This window comes from Monomorium pharaonis, chromosome 2, assembly GCF_013373865.1.
Source record: "Monomorium pharaonis isolate MP-MQ-018 chromosome 2, ASM1337386v2, whole genome shotgun sequence".
Classification (NCBI taxonomy): Eukaryota; Metazoa; Arthropoda; class Insecta; order Hymenoptera; family Formicidae; genus Monomorium; species Monomorium pharaonis.
Window position 1 is genome coordinate 21018294 of NC_050468.1, and position 23786 is coordinate 21042079.

The 23786-nt window shown below is 30.5% G+C and overlaps 4 protein-coding genes across 11 annotated transcripts; 2 read left to right on the forward strand and 2 right to left on the reverse strand.

Annotated features, from left to right (window-relative positions):
- The first annotated feature begins 993 nt into the window (after positions 1-993).
- On the forward strand, positions 994-5318 carry LOC105839204 (pleckstrin homology domain-containing family F member 2). Of its 4 annotated transcripts, none has more exons than XM_028194373.2 (8): positions 994-1170; positions 1725-1789; positions 1893-2030; positions 2579-2642; positions 4231-4287; positions 4410-4516; positions 4609-4866; positions 5120-5318. In XM_028194373.2, the coding sequence occupies exons 1-8, from the start codon at positions 1155-1157 to the stop codon at positions 5147-5149; spliced, it is 735 nt and encodes a 244-aa protein (XP_028050174.1). In that variant the 5' UTR covers positions 994-1154; the 3' UTR covers positions 5150-5318. The 4 variants fall into 4 exon arrangements, with proteins under 4 accessions (XP_028050174.1, XP_012540802.1, XP_012540803.1 ...); XM_012685348.3 differs by having other exon boundaries at positions 1001-1170; positions 4162-4287; XM_012685349.3 differs by lacking the exon at positions 994-1170 and adding an exon at positions 1231-1251 and having other exon boundaries at positions 4162-4287.
- Positions 5319-6218: 900 nt separating this feature from the next.
- LOC105839205 lies at positions 6219-11955 on the reverse strand. 2 transcript variants are annotated; one of them, XM_028194372.2, is made up of 10 exons: positions 11818-11955; positions 10746-11067; positions 10323-10620; positions 9479-9632; positions 9256-9398; positions 8957-9156; positions 8029-8419; positions 7646-7885; positions 6981-7255; positions 6219-6510 (listed from the first exon to the last, which is right to left on the reverse strand). In XM_028194372.2, the coding sequence occupies exons 2-10, from the start codon at positions 10833-10835 to the stop codon at positions 6454-6456; spliced, it is 1848 nt and encodes a 615-aa protein (XP_028050173.1). In that variant the 5' UTR covers positions 10836-11067; positions 11818-11955; the 3' UTR covers positions 6219-6453. The 2 variants fall into 2 exon arrangements, with proteins under 2 accessions (XP_028050173.1, XP_012540805.1); XM_012685351.3 differs by having other exon boundaries at positions 6236-7255.
- Positions 11956-12426: 471 nt separating this feature from the next.
- Positions 12427-15024, forward strand: LOC105839206 (adapter molecule Crk). 2 transcript variants are annotated; one of them, XM_012685353.3, is made up of 3 exons: positions 12427-12553; positions 13197-13552; positions 14164-15022. In XM_012685353.3, the coding sequence occupies exons 1-3, from the start codon at positions 12519-12521 to the stop codon at positions 14637-14639; spliced, it is 867 nt and encodes a 288-aa protein (XP_012540807.1). In that variant the 5' UTR covers positions 12427-12518; the 3' UTR covers positions 14640-15022. The 2 variants fall into 2 exon arrangements, with proteins under 2 accessions (XP_012540807.1, XP_012540808.1); XM_012685354.3 differs by lacking the exon at positions 12427-12553 and adding an exon at positions 12756-12870 and having other exon boundaries at positions 14164-15024.
- A 2135-nt stretch (positions 15025-17159) lies between these two features.
- On the reverse strand, positions 17160-23563 carry LOC105828191 (5'-AMP-activated protein kinase catalytic subunit alpha-2). Of its 3 annotated transcripts, none has more exons than XM_012666415.3 (10): positions 22603-23563; positions 21057-21169; positions 20611-20752; positions 19562-19800; positions 19281-19487; positions 18842-18947; positions 18426-18760; positions 17997-18160; positions 17760-17919; positions 17160-17679 (listed from the first exon to the last, which is right to left on the reverse strand). In XM_012666415.3, exons 2-10 carry the CDS (start codon positions 21157-21159, stop codon positions 17588-17590), a joined length of 1548 nt encoding a protein of 515 aa, XP_012521869.1. In that variant the 5' UTR covers positions 21160-21169; positions 22603-23563; the 3' UTR covers positions 17160-17587. The 3 variants fall into 3 exon arrangements, with proteins under 3 accessions (XP_012521869.1, XP_012521868.1, XP_012521870.1); XM_012666414.3 differs by having other exon boundaries at positions 21057-21172; positions 22603-23562; XM_012666416.3 differs by lacking the exon at positions 22603-23563 and adding an exon at positions 22228-22577 and having other exon boundaries at positions 21057-21172.
- Positions 23564-23786: the final 223 nt, after the last annotated feature.

Here is a 23786-nt window from a genome sequence, read left to right on the forward strand (position 1 = left end):
TTCTAACTTGTTGCACCAGTGCAGCAGTGCAACGAAAAAGAACAGACTAAGTGTTGAACAGTTGGCAATTTTGAAGCAAATTGTCGATTAATTTTTTATCAAAAAAATACCTTTGAGTCGACTTTACAGAATTTAAATTTTTTTTACACAATACGCACAAAAACGAAAAGGGGAAAAACGATTTTATAATAACAAAAAAATTTATTATATTAACAATTTTTTATTACAATTTTTTTTTATTAACATAAAATATTATAATTATATTTTGCATTATTATATTTTATTATATTCTATATATATAATTCTAACTGTTTTTAAACATTCATCAAAATTTTACAAAATTTATAACTTTAAGATGATTTTCTTGAGATATACTTACTTTAAACGTTTCTTAATTAAATTCAACATTTATATCAAATTTAATATACATATTTTTAGGTACAATTTTTAAATGCTTTCTAATGTTTAAATATTTTTTTACGTTTTAACTAAAAAAATTTTTTAAGCTAGCCGTTCTGCACTAATAACTTTATTCAGCATACTTACTCTGCATACGGCACTATATAAACATTAATAATACTCTCGATTTATATTCTCGATTGTGTGCACGCGTCATAATTAATTCAATTGTATGCATGTGTGTACGTCATATTTTATATGTAATAAAAATAAGATTTTGCAAATTATTTTTTATGATTTTGCTTATCATAGATATTATTAAAAAATACATATATTTTAAAAAGTATATACATTTAGTAATAAATATATCTATAAATATATTTATCATAAATAAAATCGAATAAAATTGAATGTTTTCATATTAATTTAAAATAAAATACGTACAATACTTTTGTTTTAACTTTCAAATAATTGAATTTCTTCCAAAAGGGAGATATTCTCTGTTTTTTTTTTTATTTCGACATTCCGAGCGTTCCCGCGAAGACGGATTAAACTTTTCACGATCGAACGCCAGCGGGCGCCAGCTATCGTGGTCATCTTCGTCGTCGTTGGCGATAAGCGCAGAGTCGTGGATAAGTAAACGGTGAAATCAGCGGGCTCGGCTCATCGGACACGGACACACGCACAGGCGCGCGCTTACGTGTTGGACGTGATTCACACGCTTCCTGCTGTTGTCGGCCCTGATTCACAGGATCATGGTCGACCGATTGGGTTAGTTTGTGCTCCGTTTATCGGCATTTAATTAATATCCCGTATATCCCGCGGAAAGGCGAGGCCGCCGGGCATCCTGAGGTGACTCCGGGACGGCGCCGCGCACATCATCCCGCGATCGCAAACGGTCGAACGCGGGGACATACGCGCGCGGCGCCGTCACGTTTTCCCCTTACGCGATTACGCGCGCGAGGGATAACGGGTTGTTCGCCGTGTGTGCTTTTGACAGCTCCAATCGGCACGGAGCAACAATTCCGTTCTGTTTACTCGAGCGCTTCTCTCTCTTTTCCCGTTCTCTATCTTTCTCTCTCCCATCATACTTTCCCTTCACGTTTTAAAATGTGACGTCGCGACACGAGAGAAAGAGGCAGAAATTTTAGAACGTGAAAGGGTGAAAATGCAACTGCGAGAGAGAGAGAGAGAGAGAGAGAACGGGCCCGACGTGCCTCGGACGTTTTCGCACGGGGAGCGTGGGTGTGTGTCGTGCGAGAGCGTGACACACTGGTGGGACGGTCGTATTAATTTCCCCCTTCCTTTCTCTTGATCTGTTTCAGTAAACAGCGAGGCCAATGCCAGGCGTATCGCGATGGTTGAAAACTGCTTCGGCAGTTCGGGTCAGGTAAGGTTTCGTGTGCAAGTGAAATTTATAAATTTCCAAACGTTCGTTCGAACCAACTGATCGTAGCGATGAATCACTCACGAATACATTCTGCTCCGCACAGCCGCTCGCGGTGCCCGGCCGTGTCCTGGTGGGCGAAGGGGTCCTGACGAAGATGTGCAGAAAAAAGCCCAAGCCTAGACAGTTCTTCCTGTTCAACGATATATTGGTCTATGGGAATATCGTGATTAATAAAAAAAAGGTATTTTGAAGAAACATTCTCCCTTTTAGACATGGATTGTTCTACAGTGACGTAATCGTAGTCGTAAGTGATTGTAAAGCTCGGTTGTATGTCCATTTCAGTGTTAATTAACTTTAATCTTTATTTAATTTTTTTTATCCTTTTTCAATATGTGTACTCTAAGAAAAACAGATTAAAATTAATTTACATGTGGTAGAAATGGAAATAGAAACACTGAGCTTTACAATACTTTACAATCACTTAGAACTGCATTTATACTAGAACCAATTCAAAGATATTTTTTAATGTAAAAAATATTATTAATTTGTTGTGATCACTTGTGAAGATGTTAGTGTGTTATTACATTATTCTGTATTTCATTATACATAAAATAATAATTGAATAATGCAAACAATGCTCTAACATTGCTACAAGCACATTCTAAATATAGATCGATATATGGATGATATATATATAGAATAAACTGTGTATGTAACACTATATGTAAACAAGCAATAACAGTAGTATTTATAGTAGTAATAATACTAATAATAGTGATTTGTTTATAGTACAACAAGCAACACATAATACCACTGGAGGAGGTAAAATTAGAGTCTCTAGCAGATGAGGGTCGTAAGTACATTACATTACTTAGCATACTTATTTTACTGCACATTAAGAGTGTACAAATGTAAAAAATCAGTGAAACCTGGAATTTTTGGGGAATTTCTCTTTCATTCATTATGAAATGGTACATTTTAGGGAATTAGTAGAGTATTTAAATTTTTGAAATTTTACCCTCCTGATAAAGTTGATTTTTTTAATTTTTTTAATACCAATGTCGACAATTGATTGGCAAAGCGTACACATCCATGTATAACTAATTATTTAATATTAAACTAAATATTAAATTGATTTCTTAACGCATAAATCCATAATATACATTATTCAATTTACGTATGAATTTTATTTAAATTATATATTCATTAAAATTTATATATACATATAAATAATTCCTAATAATAACCATATTCCATTGTTCTAAATTATCTTCTTGTTTTATTACGTTTCAAATTCTATACTTTCAGTAAGATTCATATATTGCAGACAGATCATTGTATATCATTTAATTTATATAATTTCTATTATATTCTAATATTTAAAATTTCAATCACTTTTTTCTAATTTATTAAAAAACATTCAAAACATAATTAAAGACTATTACAAAACAAATATTATAATGTAATAAATGTATCAAAGCTGCTTTAAAAAATTCTCTAATCTTATCTGAAATTTTTAATAAAATTCTTGTAAAATTTAGGAATTTTCAAGGCTTTCTTTCACAAAAATTGAGTAAATATTCTGACTTTGCAACCTCTGTTTATTGTATCCATGTTATGGAATACTTTTTAAATCTCCAATGATTTCAAAGATATGTACAAAGAAATCTATGAATATCCATGTTATTTTAGTTTTAACAAGTTTTGCTAAAAATTATAGAAAATTTACAGTGCACAATTTCTTGTCAAAGAACAAATACTTGAGATACATCTTTTCAGATTTTGTTTTCAAGAGAAATAATAGTTCACTTATTATAATTTTTCAATTTTGTTAGCGCATGGATCAATATGTATACCCAGGAAAAAATGTTTTATATAAAAACATATATAAATATATATAAAATATGCCCATATATTTTGTATTAGTTTCCTTTCTTTTGTAAAATTTCTGTTTGATATAAAAAAATAATAGTCATACTGAAAAGACAGAAACTAATTTAAAAAATAATTTTTGCATTTGCTTCTTTTAAAAAAGCTAAGTATGAAAAATTGTCCATATATAATTATATATGTCCGGATTATATAATCCGGAATATATATGATTATACATGAACAATTTTTCACTTAGCTTTTTTAGAGAAAGCAATGCGAAATTATTTTTTAAATTAGTTTCTATCTTTAGTATGACTATTATTTTTTTATATCAAACAGAAATTTTACAAAAGAAAGGAGTCTAATATAAACATATATATGGACATATTTTTTATATATTTATATATGTTTTTATATGAAACATTTTTTCCTGGGTAATCAAATGAGATCACGTATACATATCTAGAAAATGTTAGTACAGTATTACACGTTATTTATAGAATATCGTAATGGATGGCTCATTAAGACAGTAACAAAGTCGTTTGCTGTTTATGCTGCTACTCCAACAGAAAAGCAAGAATGGATGGCACATATCACAAAATGTATTGAAGATTTGTTAAGAAAGAGTAAGTGAGAGAGAATTAAATTGTTATAAATACATAGGGTTTTTTTTTAAACAATAGATTTTTTGCGAATACACAATTGATTCTTTTTACCTCTTAATTTTACCCATCTTTATATCTTTTAGGTGGCAAAAAGCCTGTCGAGGTCCATGCAGCAGTTTGGGTGCCAGATAATGAAGCTACAATTTGCATGCACTGCAATAAAACACAATTCACAGTATTAAACAGACGGGTAATGATAAAACCACATTTTTATTAATTTAATTAATCCAAATATATATAAATTGCTCAAATATTTTATAATTGCTTGCTCTTCTATTTCAGCATCACTGTAGGCAATGCGGAGCAGTAGTCTGTGGTCCATGTAGCAATAAAAAGTTATTATTACCTGGACAAGGAAATGGGAAAGCTGTCAGGGTCTGTTTACAATGTTACGATGCCGCTAGTAAAATCAAAGCTATACCTACGACTACTGTGGATAGCTTAAATAACAAAGATCCACAACGTAATTCCGCTGATAGTTCAGGAGGAGACAGCTCTGGAGACGATGATGATGCGAATAAGGAAGAAAATCATGATGAGGTAAGTAATAATTAGGTTTCTTTCGTTTTTTCTTAAAAATCAATGTCCGTGTAACTCGCCTATGTATATCAATTATCCAAAAATTAATAAACGTATTTAACTATTTTTTAATCTGTTAATTTTTATATTATTTATTTGCTATTCTAAAGATATTAATATTTGTATAAAATGTCTAATATATATTTATATATATATATATATACTATAAAATCAATCTATTATATGTAATGAAAATTTCTTTTTTTTCTTGCAGCCTAAATTCTATTCTACACTTGGTCGATGAAAATAATTATATCATACCGAACGAAATACGAAAGAGATACGAAAATTCTACAAAAAAAGTTTAAAAATCAATATCTCGAACTAAATATCGAATATATTAATAGGAAAATTTATAGGAATATCATTCAAGAGATATTTCTAAAAGATGCATTAGGGTTGAAAAAAAAAAATAATTGATGTGACATTCTGCCAAAATTCACGAAACACATATCGTTATTATTATACATATATTTCATTTGCGTTCTACGGTTTTTATTAATAAAAATTATTGCATTTTATTAACGCAAATTAAAAAATAGTAAATATATAATATAAATATACATATAAATACACACACACACACACACACACACACACACACACACACACACACATATATATATATATATATATGTATATGTATATATAGATGACTGAAAGAACAAAAAGGAAAGTACCAATATTTTTTCTAAAATACTAGAAATGCACATCTAGAAATTAATAAAGATTTGTAATTGGTTAATACAATTACATAACGATCAATGCGTAAGTTACTACATATAACGTGCGATTAATTATAATTAGATACCTTTTCTGAAACCTTTTTCATTAATGTACGTATATTAAGAAAATATGCCACTACTGTGCCTTTTTACATTATTGATCGATATCGGATATATCTAAATAAACAATGTAATATTTAATGCAACATAGAATTCAAAATGCAAAGACTAATTTTTAATGTATACATTTTTTTCTTACCCATTATTGCAAATATGTTACAAGTAAATACAATACGTAGCACTTCAAACGTAATATCTGTGAATAAACTGTTGTATTATTATAAATTTAAGAAAATGTTATTTGATGAAATAGTAAATACTACATTATCTTTTGGACGGAATATAGTAACCAAAAGATATAACTAGTTTACTAGAATTAATATACTGAGAATCTCGAAAAGAACAATGTTCAATTAATTTATAAACAATAAGAAATGTTTTTAAATTTATGTATAAGATAAGAAATGCCATTCCTTATCTAAACCGCACTGATAACGAGAGAAATCAGATAAAGAAGGCGAAAATATATCATTTGTACAAAAGAGACCATTTTTTAAAATTTTATACAAAATTACTTCGTAACAATGTTAGTTTGTAACACTGATACATATGTATGTTTTCATGACTACAACTAGATAATATATAAATGCATATAAATATGTTATAAAAAAATATACATTAAGTTTCACTACACGAAATAGAAAAATGTTAGTACCAACTCGTGTCTATTCCTTTCTTTCTTTTCAAGAAGATTTATGCTATTTTAGCGCCTAAATATATTAAAATCTTTCTTTATGCAAATTATCCGTCTGTCGCAGATCTGTAAGAAAACGTACTTGTTAATATTTTATATTATTTCTTATTACAATCTTGTTCTAAAACAAGCTATTTTTAAAAGAAACAAAACATATCACACATCTTCATATAAATATACTGAATTATTCATATGGAATATTGTGCGTTAAATATAAAATTTTACATTTGTTATTCATACATTTTAATGAAAAACTAATAAATCAAGTAAACTCTCTTAACTAGTATTTTTTTAATAATAGAAGTCATTGATAAACCTTTCACTTCGAAAAATTTACAGATAGAAGTGTTTTTGTTTTTTGCTTTTTGTTATTCAATTTCATGTTCTATGCACTTATTTTCTAACTCTGATGTAATGGAATTGCTGGCTTCCAGCAACTTCTTATAACGTTCTACCAAGTCACTAATAGACCGCCTTTTCGAATTACTTTCATGTTTTACAACTGTGCTCTTGTTCTCATTATTTATAAACTGTACCTCTGTAAATTCATCTAATTCCGGTTTATTTATTTTAATCTCGCGATCGACTTTATCTTTCGTTTGAGATATAACTTGTGAAATATTTCGTTTTTTCGGAGTGATTTTTATAGACGAAGATGAAACTTTGAAAGATTCTTCACTCCAATTGAAAAAACCCTTTGCTATGGTGTCTAAATTAAAATCCGATGAACTGGGTATTTCCTCTATTGTATTTGCAATGACAGAAGAATTGGCTTGCGCGGTAGATGGCAGAGACATCATGCTACAATTAGCTATATATAAATAAAAATTTATTTTTAATTTTATTTATATTTTATTTATCAGGCTAACAATAAAAAAAATTGTTAAATCTAAACAACTAAAATATAAAGAAATAAATAATTTAGTAATAATAGGAAGAGAGATAATTTGTTATTTTTGTTAGAAAAGAGAAATACATTGTAAACTTGTTCAAAATAAATATAAACAGAACAGGATTATCATGAATTTCTACTATTGTATGGTATTTAATTCATGATATTATAAAATAACTGTTACTTAATTTTAATCTCCTGATTATCATCCTACATATTGTTTTTTTAATATAAATTATTAAAACATTTCAAGTAAAAATATTACTTTTATATACTTTTATATGGATCAAATAAGATATATTTACAAACCTTTTATGTTTCTATTCATGCTTGAAGAAAATAACCGGGAGTATTTTCCTGTTGGTTTTTTACATAATTGTTTCACCTTGGGTGTCATGAAACGTGTCATATTCAATCCTTGTTTTTCATTACTGTCTAATAATATAGTACTGTCCATATTAATACGCGATACGAATAAATTCGTTTTCAAATCTGGCGTGTAATTTTGATTGTGCCGTATGTATCTCGAAAATAATGATTTATGTGTAACTGTAAAGAATAAATGTTATTATGATAACTTATTTTAAAAATTACAGCCGAATAGACCAACAATTTATGTAATAATAATTTAATAACAATCATTTGAACATAAAAGTTACAAACTATAGTTGTTTCTTAGATTTTAAACTTACTTTCACTCGGAGTAAACTGCAATAATTGTGTATTGTTTCTTTCATCCGCACAATTAGTATTAATTTTAATAAGAGGTGAGGGCATAAGGAGCACACTTTTTACAAAGGGTAATAAATCTTCCTCGGATATGGTCCGCTCGATATTTTTTATACACAAAACACTTTGTGTTTCCGCCATGGAATTTATCAAGCTTGCCAAAAAAGTTTTTAATACATTGCACATTGATTTCATATCTTCTGCACTTGCTTTCACTTGCAAGAGACACTGCGATAAATCTACTAAATTTTCCTTTTTCAGGCATTGAAATATTTTATACAGTATCAAAGTGAGCAAACGCATGAAATTGTGATATACCAATTTATTATCATTATATAAATGATGGAGACAATGCTAAAAAAAAAAAAAAAACAAATTAAGAAAGTGTTAGAAGCATATTTGAGGTATTAGTATTCAGAATGCACTTATAAAAATGTTAATGTGTTTTTATTGTCATTCTATGTTTATTGTTTATGTAGATGTAAGACAAGAATAGAATAATAAAAAAATCGCGCTAATATCTTTATAAACATGTTCTGAATAGATCATTATTTTTATAATAAATTACTTATTTAGTTGATTAACATTCTAAGCAAGTTTATATACATATATATTGACCATGTTAGAATCAAAATACCCTCAATATTAAAAATTTATTAAAATGTATATTTTTTATTTTAATCATATTTAATAATTGTACAAAATAAAATAATATAAAATTCTGAATATACTAATTTAATATTTAAATATCGTATATTTAAATTGTTTTAACAATATTTTAATATCAAGTATTTTCTAAAAACATTCAATAAAAAATATCCTACTCATGATTAAAAGGTTACATAAAGTTAAAAAGCAATATTGTAATAATTTAATATTCATATTTTTTACCTGTACATCACATGGAAATGATAATTCCGATATCAAAGAACAATTGATTTTTTCTAGCTGCTTGCTATCCAGGCCTTTTACATCGTTCAACAGATTTGTTATTATACTACTTGTGTTTTTACACTCACTTTCCACGTTACTCAATATATCGTTTTGTTTTCGTATGTATTGTATATTTTTATTTAAACTATTTTTCCACACTAAAACGCATAAAATATTCATTAATTTCACATTGTCAGTATAAAAATTTTCGAGATAAAAAATTATAATATGCATTTTAAAAAATTAATGATTTTAACTCAATATGATTGTTGCATCTTCGACATTTGTTAAATATTGCTTTATAGAATGAGCAACAGGAGCTGCAGATGCGCACTTTGCAAGAGACTGTTTCTTGTCAAACAATTCTGCCTTAATTTTAGCTAGATGTTCTCTCTCCTCTCTAAAGAAAAAAAAAAAATCTTTGAAAACTTATAACAGATTAAAATTTTAGCTATCACAAGAGAAATTAAAAAATATTACGTTAATGCAAAATTTGCAGCTTTTTCCATTTGTATGCAATTTCTGTGACGACTCGTCAAATCACAAGTGACATTTGCTTTGGACTGTTGTAGATATGTTTTAATTAGATCACTTGCAAGACCTGACTTTGGCATAAATACAACTTTATGTTCACCTAAAACAACAGATAATAGCTATTAAACTACAATATTTAATTCTATTTACATATAAAAATATGAAAAACAAAAAATGAGAAGATTAATATATTTTCAATAAAGAACTATTCAGATCAATCTCCCTTCCAAATATGTTTATTTCAACATTCAAATTATATTTTTTTAACATTTACTACAAATATTAAAGATTAAAAGAATCTGTTAACAGGATATAGTGATTGGTTAACTATAAAACCCAATCAGAACTTTAAACTACTTAAATAAAATACATTATTGCAAAGTAGCAGATTCTGCTTGATTTTTGCATAATTTACTATCAGATTATCCTTATGTTTTATTTGGTGCTCACAGCATTTGTCCTTTTTTGATAAAAAACAATAAAGTAATGTTACAAGCATCTAAAACATACAAATTCTGCAACAAAATATACCTTAGGTCAGAAGACCTCAGGAATTTCCCAGAGCACAAATCAACACAGGAATCATTTTGTATTTGTTTTATACTCAACAAGAGACAAAGACAATGGACAATGGACTTCTATGTAAATTTGTATCTCTTACAAAAAACCTCTTTCTAATAGTATGGCATAAGCTTAATCCAGATATAGCCAATGTCAATCTCCTATGACACCACTCAAAAATGCTAGAAAGCTATCAATGTATCTCTAACATTTTACTTTAAATGCCTACCGTCACGTGTAATATACATTCTTAGTACAAGTTGAGACAGCTTCCACATTATAATCATAAACTTAGTGCCACTTGCATGATGTAAGTACGTAGTGACTACACGTGGGAATCCCATGTCAGGATTTTCTAATGCGATAACATTCAAATAGTCTTTGACACTATTACGATATTTTGTCTCAGTCTTCTTGCAAATTACTGGCCACTCGACTAGCTTCTTAAAACGCTCGGCGTCATATATCGTCAGCAAATAGTGCGAAACGTATATAAATCCCGTAGTATTTGGTTTATCGAACATTCCCTGTAACACATGTTTACTATGTCATCGTTCTCTCTTGTTACCGGTAACAGTCGAGAAAGTGTGACACGTATAAGTACACATTCAGTCAAAGATAAATTGACAAAAGAGTGACATAGGATGCTTACTTCGCGAAAGATTTTCTTAAAGTCGTGATCCGGCGGAACCAATTGATTCAATAAAAAGACATTTCGATAAAAGGACGCGCTGACAGCCATTCTGCAGACACACGGTTTTCATTCACAAATCACCACAAGCTACCACGAGACTGCATCAAATAATATTAAATGTGCAGTTTATGACTGCGCTAATCCGACATTCACAATATGTTCTCTCCACTGACACAAAAATTCAAGAGTACGACACAAGATAAAAATTATTGACAAACATTTAAACTCGTTTGTAACTTGAACAAATCCAAACGGCCGGTAGAAAAGAGCGTGGAGACCTCTGTCGGAGCAATCGAGAATGAATGACAAAATGGATTAGGATCCGTACATACATACCCAGACAGCATACAATATTTATAAAATATTTACAAAATATTTATAATATTTATTTGAATATTTTATAAATATTTATCCAAATATTTTATAAATATATTTGTGGTCTTAGATTTGACAGATCATAAAGATTTATCATAAATATTATAAAAATATTTATAAATATTTACAAAATATTACTACAATTAAATCTTTATCTTTTATTTACCATAAATATTGTATAAAATATTTATGTATTGTATAAAATATTTAGTCTATATTTTAATAATTAAAATTAACATAAAAAAATAAAATATTTTATGTTGAATAAAGATTTTTTCTTCATGTATATAAAATATATATTGTATGTATAAAATATATATTTTATATATTAATTTATTTTTTTTATAACATTTTTTAAAAATAAATAAAAATAAATATTTATAAATATTTATCATAAATATTGTGTACTGTTTGGAGATATATCTGTTAAAAGGTAACTTTTACATTTATTTTAAAATTTTTATTTTTATTTTGTTTTATAATTTATAAAACAAAAGAAATCCAAAAGTAACTCTAACAATTGCTGTCAGACACGTGACGTATTTATGTTTTGTTTATATCCATTTTTATGCATTACGTGTAATATTTATTGATTATGAAACTAATTCCAATATTCCTATTCCTAATAACATTTTTCGCGAAATACCGCGCTTACATGCCCACAGCTCGTGATATACTGATATCATTTTCGCTTAATGCGAATCAACATTAAGGAAAATATGCGGGCATTGCGGATCGCCCTTAAAATACACAGACGAATGTCGTATTAACGCTGGCGACCATTTTTGTAAGGATCGCCGTTTCACGGGTACTTCGTGCGGCGAATGAACATCGTGTCGACGTGTAGCACGTGGCAATTTCGCAACGACGGCCTAGGCAAAGAGAAAAAGAGAGAGAAGGAAAGCTCCGTCCGATCGAAACACCCGCGGACGCCCATTACACGGTCTCGGACATGTCGCCGACGATCTGCTCCCACGAGACCGCACCGAGGGCGGCGAAATGATAGTGATTTCTCCCGGGTCAGGGAAGAAAAGAGCGACCTGTGTATGTGTGTGCGTGTTCCCGAGGGTGTGCCCCGACTGAACGTCACGTCGCGCTTCCCGGTGGCCGACGACGGAGACAACTCGCGACAGAAACCTCCATTCCACCACCATCGGCGGCAGTGATTCGCGCGAGCGTTTCGCGGTTTCTCCCCTTTTACTATGTGGGTGCTCGGCCGAGTCCCTCTCTCTCTCTTTTTCTCCCCGTGATTGGACCTGCCCTGTGATATATATGCACATTAATTGACAATTGACGAGGGAAGAAGCTGTCGTCTCGCTCTCCTGGACCCTCCCTACCCCCGACATCGGCGCGACAATGGCTGCGACCTTCGATCAGTATGACAAGTCGAGGTGCGTGCGTGCGGGAGAGAATTCCCATGTTTTGATTCATCCACGACTGACTAGTGGTCGTGCCCGCGTTTAAGTGTCATTGCCGTAATGACACATTTGAAATTGCGACCGTTTCCAATTCGCGTAACGCTCCATTTAACGCGCTCTCGCGCAAAAACGGGGGCGATTGCCGTCGCCCCCGATACGCGTATTGGAGCCCTCCGGGGCGCTGGATAAATCTTTGGTCTTTGGTCTGTGCGCCACGAGTCGTAGCTCGCTTCCAAGTGTCAGCCCCGTTGCAAAGCATAATTCTCCTTAATTTTTCAAGTGTTTCCTAGGTGCTTGTCGGATCGAACTTGTTGTAAACACTTGTGTTAACGTTAAGTGTTCTCGCATTAAGCACCGGTTAAAGTTGATTAAGGTCTTAACGTTCTCAATGTGCCTTCCCCTTTTTATGTTTCGTCCTAGAAACAAATGGAAAAAATTTAGTTATTTAGTTGCTTTAAACTTATAATATTTGTACTATAATCAAAATTGTTTCATCTTTCTTTCTTTCTTTTTTTTTTTTGGAGAGAAATTTATCTTTTTTTTTAGTGTCTCTAAAATTTATTAATTAGTAATTTCCTTAAAAAATTATATTGTATTAACCATTTGATTTTTTTAGTTGGTACTTTGGTGCTATGTCACGGCAAGATGCATCTGACCTGTTGATGGGCGAGAAGGAAGGTGGTGTATTTTTAGTGCGAGACAGCACCTCTATACATGGCGACTTTGTGTTGTGTGTGAGGGAGGATAGTAAGGTCAGCCACTACATCATTAACAAGATCCAGCAGGGAGATCAGATTCGTTATCGGATTGGTGATCAAATGTTTCCGGATATTCCCAGTCTTCTCGCCTTTTATAAGCTTCACTACTTAGACACGACACCACTAATTAGGCCAGCGCCAAAGAAAACACAGAGGGTAATTGCCAAATACGATTTTGAAGGCAATGACTCCGAAGACTTACCTTTTAGAAAAGGTATACACATAAATTCATCTCATTTTGTTAAAGAGGTATGATCGAAAAATTAAAAAATGCTTTGAGATATTTAAAAAATTATGTAAAATATTACTTAAAGTAAAAACTAGTATTATATTTTTAAACCAATTGACTATGTAGTTAAGGAAATAAAAGTTTAAGTTACTTTTATACATGGTATCTTATGACAGAATGGCTGATATATTACATTATTTTTTTAAATGTTTCAATATACATAAAAATTATATGAATAGTTAGAGTGAACCTTTTACTTTCTTGAAAAAGTTCAACTTCACTTATCATGTAATGTTTTCCATATATATACAACTAAAAAGCTGATGAAAGTATCTTATAAACTAAGAATGACTTTTGATGAATTAAAGAAGTACAACGAAAAATTTAGTTGTTGGAAAGAATAATTAAAAAGTTTTTTATAAAGATATTAAGTAAAAAATTAAATTTATAAGGTTCCAGGTACGAGTAAGCGTAGAGTAAACAATGATTACGTTTTTAATAAGTCACTTTTTCCTGAAATATCTGTATCGATCATACCTTCTTAATTTGTTTTAGTTTTTTTTTACATTATTAATGGTGTATCTCTCATTTACTAGGTGATATACTTACCGTAATATCAAAAGACGAAGAACAGTGGTGGACGGCTAGAAATAGTGTCGGCCAAACTGGTTCGATACCAGTGCCGTACGTTCAGAAGTACGATGAGGATAGTCATATGATAATAGAAAATAATTCCCGACCTGAGAGCGGTGGCAGTTCCGGCTCTAACTCGAATTCAGGGCCTACGTCGCAGGTATCCTCTCATACAGAGACGACGGGACAGGGGACCGTGACGCGAAGATCGAACATTCAGAGAACACTGCCAGCCTTTGCCAAAGTGAAACAGGCAAGGGTGCCGAACGCGTACGATAAAACTGCTCTAAAATTAGAAGTAGGTGATATGATAAAAGTGACAAAGACTAATATCAATGGCCAGTGGGAAGGTGAATTGCACGGCAAGGTCGGACACTTCCCATTTACGCATGTGGAATTTGTAGATAATGAGACTGGTGAAGACAATCAGGAGATTTAACAGAAATTCTCCAAGTGTGATGTGCTGCACCACATGTTCGACAAAGAAGGGAAGGAAGACACCTCCTATATTATCAAAATTTAGAGTTACTAATAACATCTATTATATGTGCCATTTCAAAGAGATACCTCTAGCCTGAACAACTGTACGTTTGATTGCTGCACGTAACATTTTATAGAAATTCTTGATTTTTTTGTGCAATATTGAAACATAAGAAATATTTAGAGATTTGTGTTAGTATTTCTGCAGTATGTTTATAATTTAGTTACATATCGATCCATCTTATATTGTACATTGCTAATTACCCAAAGCACAAAATTTTATAAAAGTTATTAGATATATAATAGTACATACTAATCGTATTTATTAATACGATTTTATTTTATTAGAAGTTAAAATTATGTTTCAATAAAATAATGAACAAAATGACTTATAAAAAATACAGTATTTATAAGATTTATACTTTAATGATTTTATTTATAATTTACAATTATATTTATATATGTAGCTATTGTGTTTTATATATATATATATATATATATATATATATATAATACTTTTTATATTTTTCTTATATACATATATAGTGCACTAGTTTAATATTCACTTATATACATATATATATATATATATATATATATATATATATGTTTTTATTATTTAGGAATTTATTAGTGCTCGAAGATGAATAGTTCAATACATGCACAGTTCTTGATTTACACTCAATGGCCTCTCATCATCGATATTTGTTGATTTTATAGATTATATTATTGATAAACTATAAAGTCTTATCAATTTTTTATTTATGAATATTACATCGGGAAAAAGCATGTGCCTGCTTCTTAAAATATTTTATTAGCAGATATCACAGTTATATTCCTAAAGTTGTGGAATAGTATATTCTAGATCGAATATACGATAATATTTTCTAGTCATAAGTGACTATGATAAAAACATATTGTACATACACTCGCTTGACATTATTTCATTTTACTATTATTAACACTTCCATGTGAAAGAACACATCTGGAGGAATACTTTGAAAGAAATACAGTTGTTCTGCAGGCTATGAAATTTCCATGTTATGGTGCATACAATATCTGTTAGCCATAAGTTGTGCCACTAATTGGAGCAACATATTGTGCTAGAAAGTTGTATTTATATACATATAATGATGGAAAGGTTAATTGTATCAAAAAGTTGGTCGTAGTTATGCGAAATCCCTTACAACTATAGGGAATTATTTTAATAGCAGACTCTAACTTTTGTTTTTAATGAAATTGTTATTGGAAAAAAATCGATTCTTCTTTCTACTCCAGTTTTTCCGTCCTATTCATTAAAACGGTATAATGCTTTATCATTTCTGATTAATGACAAGAGTTTTCTTCGGATTAAGGAAACGCCCACAAATGCCTATTGCGTAGGCCGATTGACTACAATGAAAGCAGTTGTTCAAAATGCACAAATAAAATCGTTTCGCTTCAGCGATGGACGTGAGTACACTCCAGGGAAAAATTGATTCTAAAATTGTCAAAAATCAACTATCGAACTATTGCTATTGAAATAATTGTGAAACGTCTTATGTATATCGAGCTCATACAATAAATTCTCATATGTTGTGTAATACATGCTGTTTAAGAAGAATAAGTAAATTTGTACAATTGATTGATATCTTCATTATTGTATTATATTTTTGCAATATAATTTTAGATTATGCGTAATATTCCGTCAATCAATTTGTTCATAATTTACTATATGCATTTGACATTTCCATCATCATCGTCATTATCGTCATCATTATCATTGTTGTCATCGTAGTCGCAAGTTGCATAAGTTCTTCTACATAATCTTCCTAAAATTATCCGCAGTATTAGGATAAACAAAACTGGAAGTATTCCATAACAATAAATACGATTAGGCAAGATCCTCTTCCGTTTAAACATGATAAAATATAAAATGGTCCAATTTATATATATTTTTTGTCAATTTTTACATGTGAAGTAAGGCAAGCTGAACAACAGGCAGTTTTTTGGCAGCAATACGAATGTCGAGCTGTGTGTATTTGTATAAGATGAGACAAGGTCTGGAACGTGCCATTGTGTATATTTTATCTTTACTTACTAATATTCCAATGACGAATGCTTAAATGGATTTCAGCATAAGACATTATAGAGTGATATCAACATACAAATGTTTAAATATTAATTTTTACGCATATATTTTCACATAATAGTTACTTGATTGTTATGTATATTAGTTTGAAGAATTACTGTTGTGAATTTTATCAAACATAAAAAAACGAAATTATAGTTAATAATACAATACAAATTAATTGGATCATTTTCACACGCATGATTCATCAAACAAATTCATTTGTACGTACGACATACATGAGATAAATTTAAATATGACAAGGATGAAATAATATATATTTTTCTAAGCGTATGCACATATTTTTTTGATTTTTCTGATAGTGAATCCGATTTCATAAATAAAATATGATAATAAATAAGAAAAATAATCATTTAGATAAATATATATTTGTGTTGTAATTTATAATAGATTGTAATAATGTAACATTTAATTATAGCGCTCGATAATAAATGATTACGTATGTAGATATCGCTGTTATTATTAATTTCTATAACTATATTATTGTTGGAGATGTGTTTTTTCACACGATTATTTTCAGCGTTTAGAAAAATAAATCAAGCTCGAAAAATATAGCCTTTACTGAAATTATTTTGTAAAGGGGCAATAGTGATATAATGTATTTTACAGTACCTTCATTTATTTCAACTATACAATGTTAAAAGCATTTTTTGTGTGTGTGTGTGTGTGTGTGTGTGTGTGTGTGTGTGTGTGCGTGCGTGCGTGTGTGTGTGTGTGTGTGTGTGTGTGTGTGTGTGTGTAACAGGATTTAATATAATTTTAAAAAAGCAGGCACGCTATCGTGCTAATTGCGTAATCAACGCTGCACACATCTCAAAAAATTCCATTGTGTGGTGGCCTGTTGCTTGGGGAGGCGGTAATGTTGGATCTAAGAAATATATTTTTTTACAACATAAATTATTTACATTTATACATTTAATTAATAAATCAGATATGTATAATTATAACCTCGACCAAAGTCCTCCTCTTCGCTGGATAAGGATTTGAAGTCTAATAAATAACTCTTGTGATCGACTTGATATAATTGTAATGACATCTTGCTATATCTATCGGTTAATTTGTTTTTATGTCTCACTCTGACGCTATATGTGTTTATGATCTTCCATTCCTGAAAAGAACAATTTGCGTGACATCACTGTTTAAATAATGTTGTTACATAATGCAACTCTGCGTGATCAAGCTTACAAAGTTAAGTGCCTTCATAGCACGATAAACTTCATTCATAATGTCGTTGGGCTTCGATTGGGATCTGATTCCTAAGTGCCATTTCGCCCTTTTCACAGGTGTGCCACGATTGCCTTGTATCTGCGCAGGTGCGCTACCTTGTGAACCTTGACGTTCGCGGTATGCTATAACATCATTATACGTATAAGATCCATTTGCACTGATGTGTTTGCTCAACTTCGAACTCAGTTTAATTTATTTTCCATTTTTTTCTAATTCTTAAAATTAGAAAAAATAGCAAATAAGTTAAATCAAGTTTATAAAGTTAAGCAAGATAGCTAAGATAATTTTTTAGTAATCTTTAATAAATAGATTTATTTGTAGAGAAGACAGCAGGAGAGAGAAACTCATTGATAAGTCGTATTTGTTTTATGTATATTTTTTACATACGTGCAATTCTCTCTGGATGAGGTCTCAATGGACTGCTGTTCGCCTCGTTCGGGCTGAACGCTACTGGTGGAGGGCTAGATGCCACATAAAAGTCTTTTAATTCCGCCTTAGCAGCTTCATCCGCGATTCTCTTATTATCTATGATCAAATGATAAGCAATTGCCAATTGATCATGAGGATCGCCGCCCAACAGTGCGGAATGCACTTCCGGCTCTTTCACGTTGAATTTCTCGCATACTTCGTTTACAGCATCTATATCGATAACTGAAGAATCTTGCTCAACAGGCGATGGAAACAAGTATGATGGTAAATCCTTTTGAAACCACTCATGTTTTCTGGGATTAAAAAACACACATTAGACATTAGAAATAACAGTATTAATTGTTTTTTAAAAAGAAATGAATTGTTTAATATACTTAATATCCTCGATAGTTGCTCTCTTCATTGGATCCACTTGTAACATATGGCATAAGAGACTAACAACACTCTTATTCAAATATTCCGGAATAGGAAAGACACCAGCTAAAATTAAAGTAAATGATTATTGCTGATTAATTGCTGCCATTTAAAGATAATTTAAAAAAAGTTAAATTACTGACATCTTTTTATCTTTGAGTTGGTTTTATAAAGAAAAACAAAGAAAAAATATATATTTAAAATTTTTCATTCTTTCACATAATTAAAGTATGTGCGCAAAAATAAAGAAAGAAACAGGTAAAAGGATTATACAGAAATTTAAAACTCTGTAAAGCCAATTGAAAGATATCGAATAAGAATATCAGTAATACACTTTAGAATCTTCTTTGAAAAAAATATCGAGCGCATCGGTCGCATTTCCTTTTGAGAAGAACTTACATTTAATTTTGCGGAAAAGAGTAGGAACATGTTCGTCGTCGAATGGCAAGGTACCACAAAGTAGCGCATACAATATAACACCGCACGACCAGATATCGACTTCGGGACCGGCGTATAATTTACCGGATATCACTTCTGGCGCAGCGTAATTCGGGGAGCCACACGAAGTACGCAAGAACTCTCCGTCCATCATCATGTTCGACAGACCTGTATTTTCGTGGAAGAATATTTTATCACCTATACGTAAGGGAAGTGTCGATATGCCAATTATATCCAAGTACCGAAGTCCGCAATTTTCACGTGAAGATTGTGATCTAACAGAAGATTTTCTGGCTTCAAATCACGATGCACTATCATATGTCGATGACAGTAATCGACGCCTGAAATGATTTGTTGGAAAAATCGTCGCGCCTCGTATTCCTTGAGTTTGCCATGTTTAACGATATAATCGAATAATTCTCCTCCTGAGACGTATTCCATTATCATAAATATATCTGTGGGAGTACTTATGACCTGATATCTGTTTAAGTAAAACAAGGATTAAGATTTGGATTACAAATAATTTACTCAAAAAGTGCTAAATACAGAAAATAAACCTGTACGTATATTATGATTATTTTATTTTCGAAATAATGAAAAAATTATTTAAAAAATTGATTATATTGACCATATTGCATTTAAAAATAATACAAAAAATTTGACATCGATTTTCTACTTGGATAACATTATTTCAATAAAAAGTAAAAATGTATTATAATAAAATGTAATAAAATGTGTGAAAATGTAATTAGAAAATATAGTGACAAAAACCAGAATTGTTTCACATAAGTTCTTTAAGTATTCAGAATAATTAATATTTTATTACAATGTAGAAATTAGTTGTTCTATAAACAAAATTTATTTACAGAATAACTAAGCTCAGAATCGCAAAAAAAACTTTGCATAAATTATTTTGAATACTTACACAAAAACTTGAGATTATATTCTTAAATAATTTAATTTTTGATAATAAAATAAACTATAAAAATGTATTACTAAATAAAAATATGTTATTCACACACAACTCTCATATGTATATAATTTATTTAAAATATAAATATTGTTCTAAAAGTATATTTCTAATTTCAATTTACTTTGCAGAGATTGTACGTGTGATGCATCCTTAATGTCTTGTTTGAATCAAGCTTCTCATTTTCTCTTCGAGAAAATTAAATTCTCGAAAATTTGTTTTCGTTAATTTTTATTTCTAAAACAGCTGATAACTAAACATATGAATATATATGAGTCATTGCATGTGAATACACTAATATTCTACAATATTGATACTTACAGCTTAATGATATGAGGATGTCTAAAAAGCTTAAGATTTTGTATCTCTCTGCGAATTTTGCCCACAACATCCAAGCTCTTAATTTTTTGACGATTCAGAATCTTTACAGCAACTTTGTGTTTTGTTAAAACATGTTCCCCAACTGTGAATAAAGAGATATACATAAAAAGACAGAATTTTCAACAAAATAATAGTCAACAGAACTTTATATCATATAGTCTTAGCCAGAAGTACTAGACATTTCCCTTTTTTTTATCTAGAATTATTTTATTTATATTGCTTTCTTTTGTTATTACTAGCATTATACATACAGTTCAAAGAATTCTTAAAACAAAGAATAATTCACATTTTAATTTCTGTTTTAATTTTTTTCCAGTTAAAAATATTTAAAAAAAACAGGTGCTAAATACTTTTGGCTAAGACTGAATGTATATGCATACACATACTTTTTACTTTGCCAAATGTACCCACACCTAAAGTCTGGCCTAATGTATAGTGGCCTATTTTAACAATGGGCTGCGGTTGATTACTCGGGAGTTTTTCAGACATCTTGAATCAGCTGCTGTAATTCAATAAAATAATTTATTATTGATATCAACATTACATTACATCCTTAAAATAACATTATAACAACTGCCAGATTTATAAGTTATAGGAAATTATGAAATTAATTCATTAAACATTCAAAAAATACTTAAAAATTTAAGATTTTCGAAAAAGCTATTATTCCACATCCTTTTGCTTTGCATCTTATGACTACAATAATGCACATTATAGTGCAATTAATGAGAATATCACAAATGTAATGATTTTATTAATCAATCTGAGTTTAAGAGCTCTGTTTTTTAACAAAAACAAAATTTTAAATTGATAAATTTGTTAAAAACAGACTTTGCAAAGTATGCTACAAATTTTTCTGATAAAATGTTAATAGAATATCGTGGCAGATTGACTGCAAAAATCAAGTAAAAATTTCCATTATTTATGACCATTTATTATTTAATAAAAATATAACCAATTTTATTACATAATAAATAGCTATTTATATATATTTATTATAATATATTCCATTTAAATAGTTGGAAAATAACAAGTTCTATTTAGTTTTTGTTGGCATTATATTATCAGATTTGGCAAAACACAAGTTTAATGCAATCAATGCCAATCTTCTAAAATGTTATTCAATATAAATTATTTTATATCTGACTGGAAATTAAATTAATATCGTCCATTTATTTATATATATATATATATATATCAAACAATAATATAAAACTAACTTCGTTTTCAAGTTGTCTATATAAAAAAGGAATTTGGTGAAGATAATTTAATACATCAAATAAAGAGCTAATACTTTTATTCCTCTATAATAAATTAAATCATTACAAAATCATGTTTTTAAAAAATTACTACAAAATTTTAATAATTCAAAATATTTAAACTAAAAAACTTTGTTTTTTAAGTTATGTCATTGTAGCAAATAAGTGAAATGTATGTGTAATGGCTTTTCCTATTGTTATTTTCTATTTTCCAGCTTATTATTTGCAATGATTTTAATGGAATGGATGTACACGAGTTAAGAAAATCACTTGTCACAGTGCAACAACGTATACACACCTTATCCGTCCAGAATTTATATAATAAAGTAACTTCCCTTATGTGCGAAATAAGTAGTAACAAGGAATTGTGAGGATCTTTATAAAGATGCATAATCACAAAATGGCACGGAATAGAACGAATCACCTGACACTATTTACATGCCTGTAGATGGAGACATTTTTCTTATAACGCAAAGTGTCGATTTTATCGGCTCGATCTGTGCCCACTCCCGAGTGAATTATACCCAGTTATACCGAGTGAGACTAAAACGCACTTTTTCGCATCACGAAAACTTTATAAAAATATTTACTGAATAATAATTGTGAGAAATAATTGCGATAACTCAGACGTTATAAAATGATTCCGCAGATATATCTCATGATTCTCACTCACAATCAAAGGTTGTCGGCAACAAAGCTGGAGTCGACAGATCGACAGGCGAAGAGAGAGGGAGAAAGCGATTCCAAATTTATCTTGAGGATCAGATAGTGCGACAAGATCTTCCGGATGATTTTCCAGAGTTCCTAATATCGGAATGTGAATTCTCCGTCTCGATGCGTAGATTGTACGTGTCACCAGGTCATCACTGAGCTCTCCGTATTCTTGACGATCTCTAACCTGTTTATAATAACTATGCGCTTCCCCTTTCTCTTCCGCTTCTACCTTGGACTTCCGATCTTACGTGATTGAGGTCACGAATGTCACGATGCTACCTTTATTAATTCTAGGCTATGACGGGAGCCTCCCCGGACCCAAGGAGGCACCCACCCTGGATTGTAGATTTGGTGATTTGGATGACTGGATGCGTTGATCCAAGATCCAATTGAGCGATGCTGAAGCCAGCTGAAGCTGAGCTGAGCCTCCCTCCCCTTCCTACTTTTCGTGTTTCCTAAGCTGGGTTCGGGGGAGACGCTATTAAGGCCATCACACAATGCCAAGCAACAGGCAATCGGAACAGAAATAATAAAAGAGACAAAGAGAGAAAGGATCTTCTTCTCTCTTTTTCTCTTTATTTCCTGTCCCTATACTTCCTATTGCCTGTTGCCTGGCATTCTTCTTCTTCTTCTTCTTTCCTTATGGCTTTTTCTGTCCCTTGGGGAACACAGTACCACGATTTCCAAACAAGTCTCAGGGGTTGACTGTGTCTTTAGTAATTTTTGCCTGACATTGTGTGATGACCTTAATATTATTTGTTATACGACCACGTGATTTAAATGGCATTAAGCCCGTTTCTACGTAGATTACTTTTAATATCCCAGTTTAACTTATTAATTACTTTTGTTATCTTATTCTAGTTCCAATTAGAAAATGAAGAGTAAGTTAATTAACATTGATAGAAATAACCAAAAAAGAAGAAGGCAAATGCGTTATCACATTAATAACAGCAGAGTACTATTCCGTAATCACTTCTTTTTCTTCTTCTTAATTCTTTTGGCTTTCCATCGATCCCTAGTGGCTCCATAATCACTTACCGACAACTATCAATACTGTTAGGTGTCTTTGCGCATGTATTTTAATATATGAAAAAATATGCGCAACGACACTTAACGACATCAATATAGTTGTCGGTAAGTGGT

What these genes read in the sequence shown, in the direction of transcription:
- LOC105839205 (XM_012685351.3), bottom strand. Translation starts at nt 10,835, where the DNA reads ATGGCTGTCAGCGCGTCCTTTTATCGAAATGTCTTTTTATTGAATCAA. An exon ending in GCAGTTTACTCCGAGTGAAA is followed by an intron (nt 7,886 to 8,028) that starts GTAAGTTTAAAA and finishes TATTCTTTACAG; the next exon opens with TTACACATAAATCATTATTT. An exon ending in CATGAATAGAAACATAAAAG is followed by an intron (nt 7,256 to 7,645) that starts GTTTGTAAATAT and finishes ATTTATATATAG; the next exon opens with CTAATTGTAGCATGATGTCT.
- LOC105839206 (XM_012685353.3), top strand. Translation starts at nt 12,519, where the DNA reads ATGGCTGCGACCTTCGATCAGTATGACAAGTCGAG. An exon ending in GATCAGTATGACAAGTCGAG is followed by an intron (nt 12,554 to 13,196) that starts GTGCGTGCGTGC and finishes TGATTTTTTTAG; the next exon opens with TTGGTACTTTGGTGCTATGT. An exon ending in AGACTTACCTTTTAGAAAAG is followed by an intron (nt 13,553 to 14,163) that starts GTATACACATAA and finishes CTCATTTACTAG; the next exon opens with GTGATATACTTACCGTAATA.
- LOC105839204 (XM_012685348.3), top strand. An exon ending in GCTTCGGCAGTTCGGGTCAG is followed by an intron (nt 1,790 to 1,892) that starts GTAAGGTTTCGT and finishes TGCTCCGCACAG; the next exon opens with CCGCTCGCGGTGCCCGGCCG. An exon ending in TCGTGATTAATAAAAAAAAG is followed by an intron (nt 2,031 to 2,578) that starts GTATTTTGAAGA and finishes ATTTGTTTATAG; the next exon opens with TACAACAAGCAACACATAAT.
- LOC105828191 (XM_012666415.3), bottom strand. Translation starts at nt 21,159, where the DNA reads ATGTCTGAAAAACTCCCGAGTAATCAACCGCAGCCCATTGTTAAAATA. An exon ending in TCTTTTCCGCAAAATTAAAT is followed by an intron (nt 18,948 to 19,280) that starts GTAAGTTCTTCT and finishes CTTTAATTTTAG; the next exon opens with CTGGTGTCTTTCCTATTCCG. An exon ending in TCATCCAGAGAGAATTGCAC is followed by an intron (nt 18,161 to 18,425) that starts GTATGTAAAAAA and finishes ATGATGTTATAG; the next exon opens with CATACCGCGAACGTCAAGGT.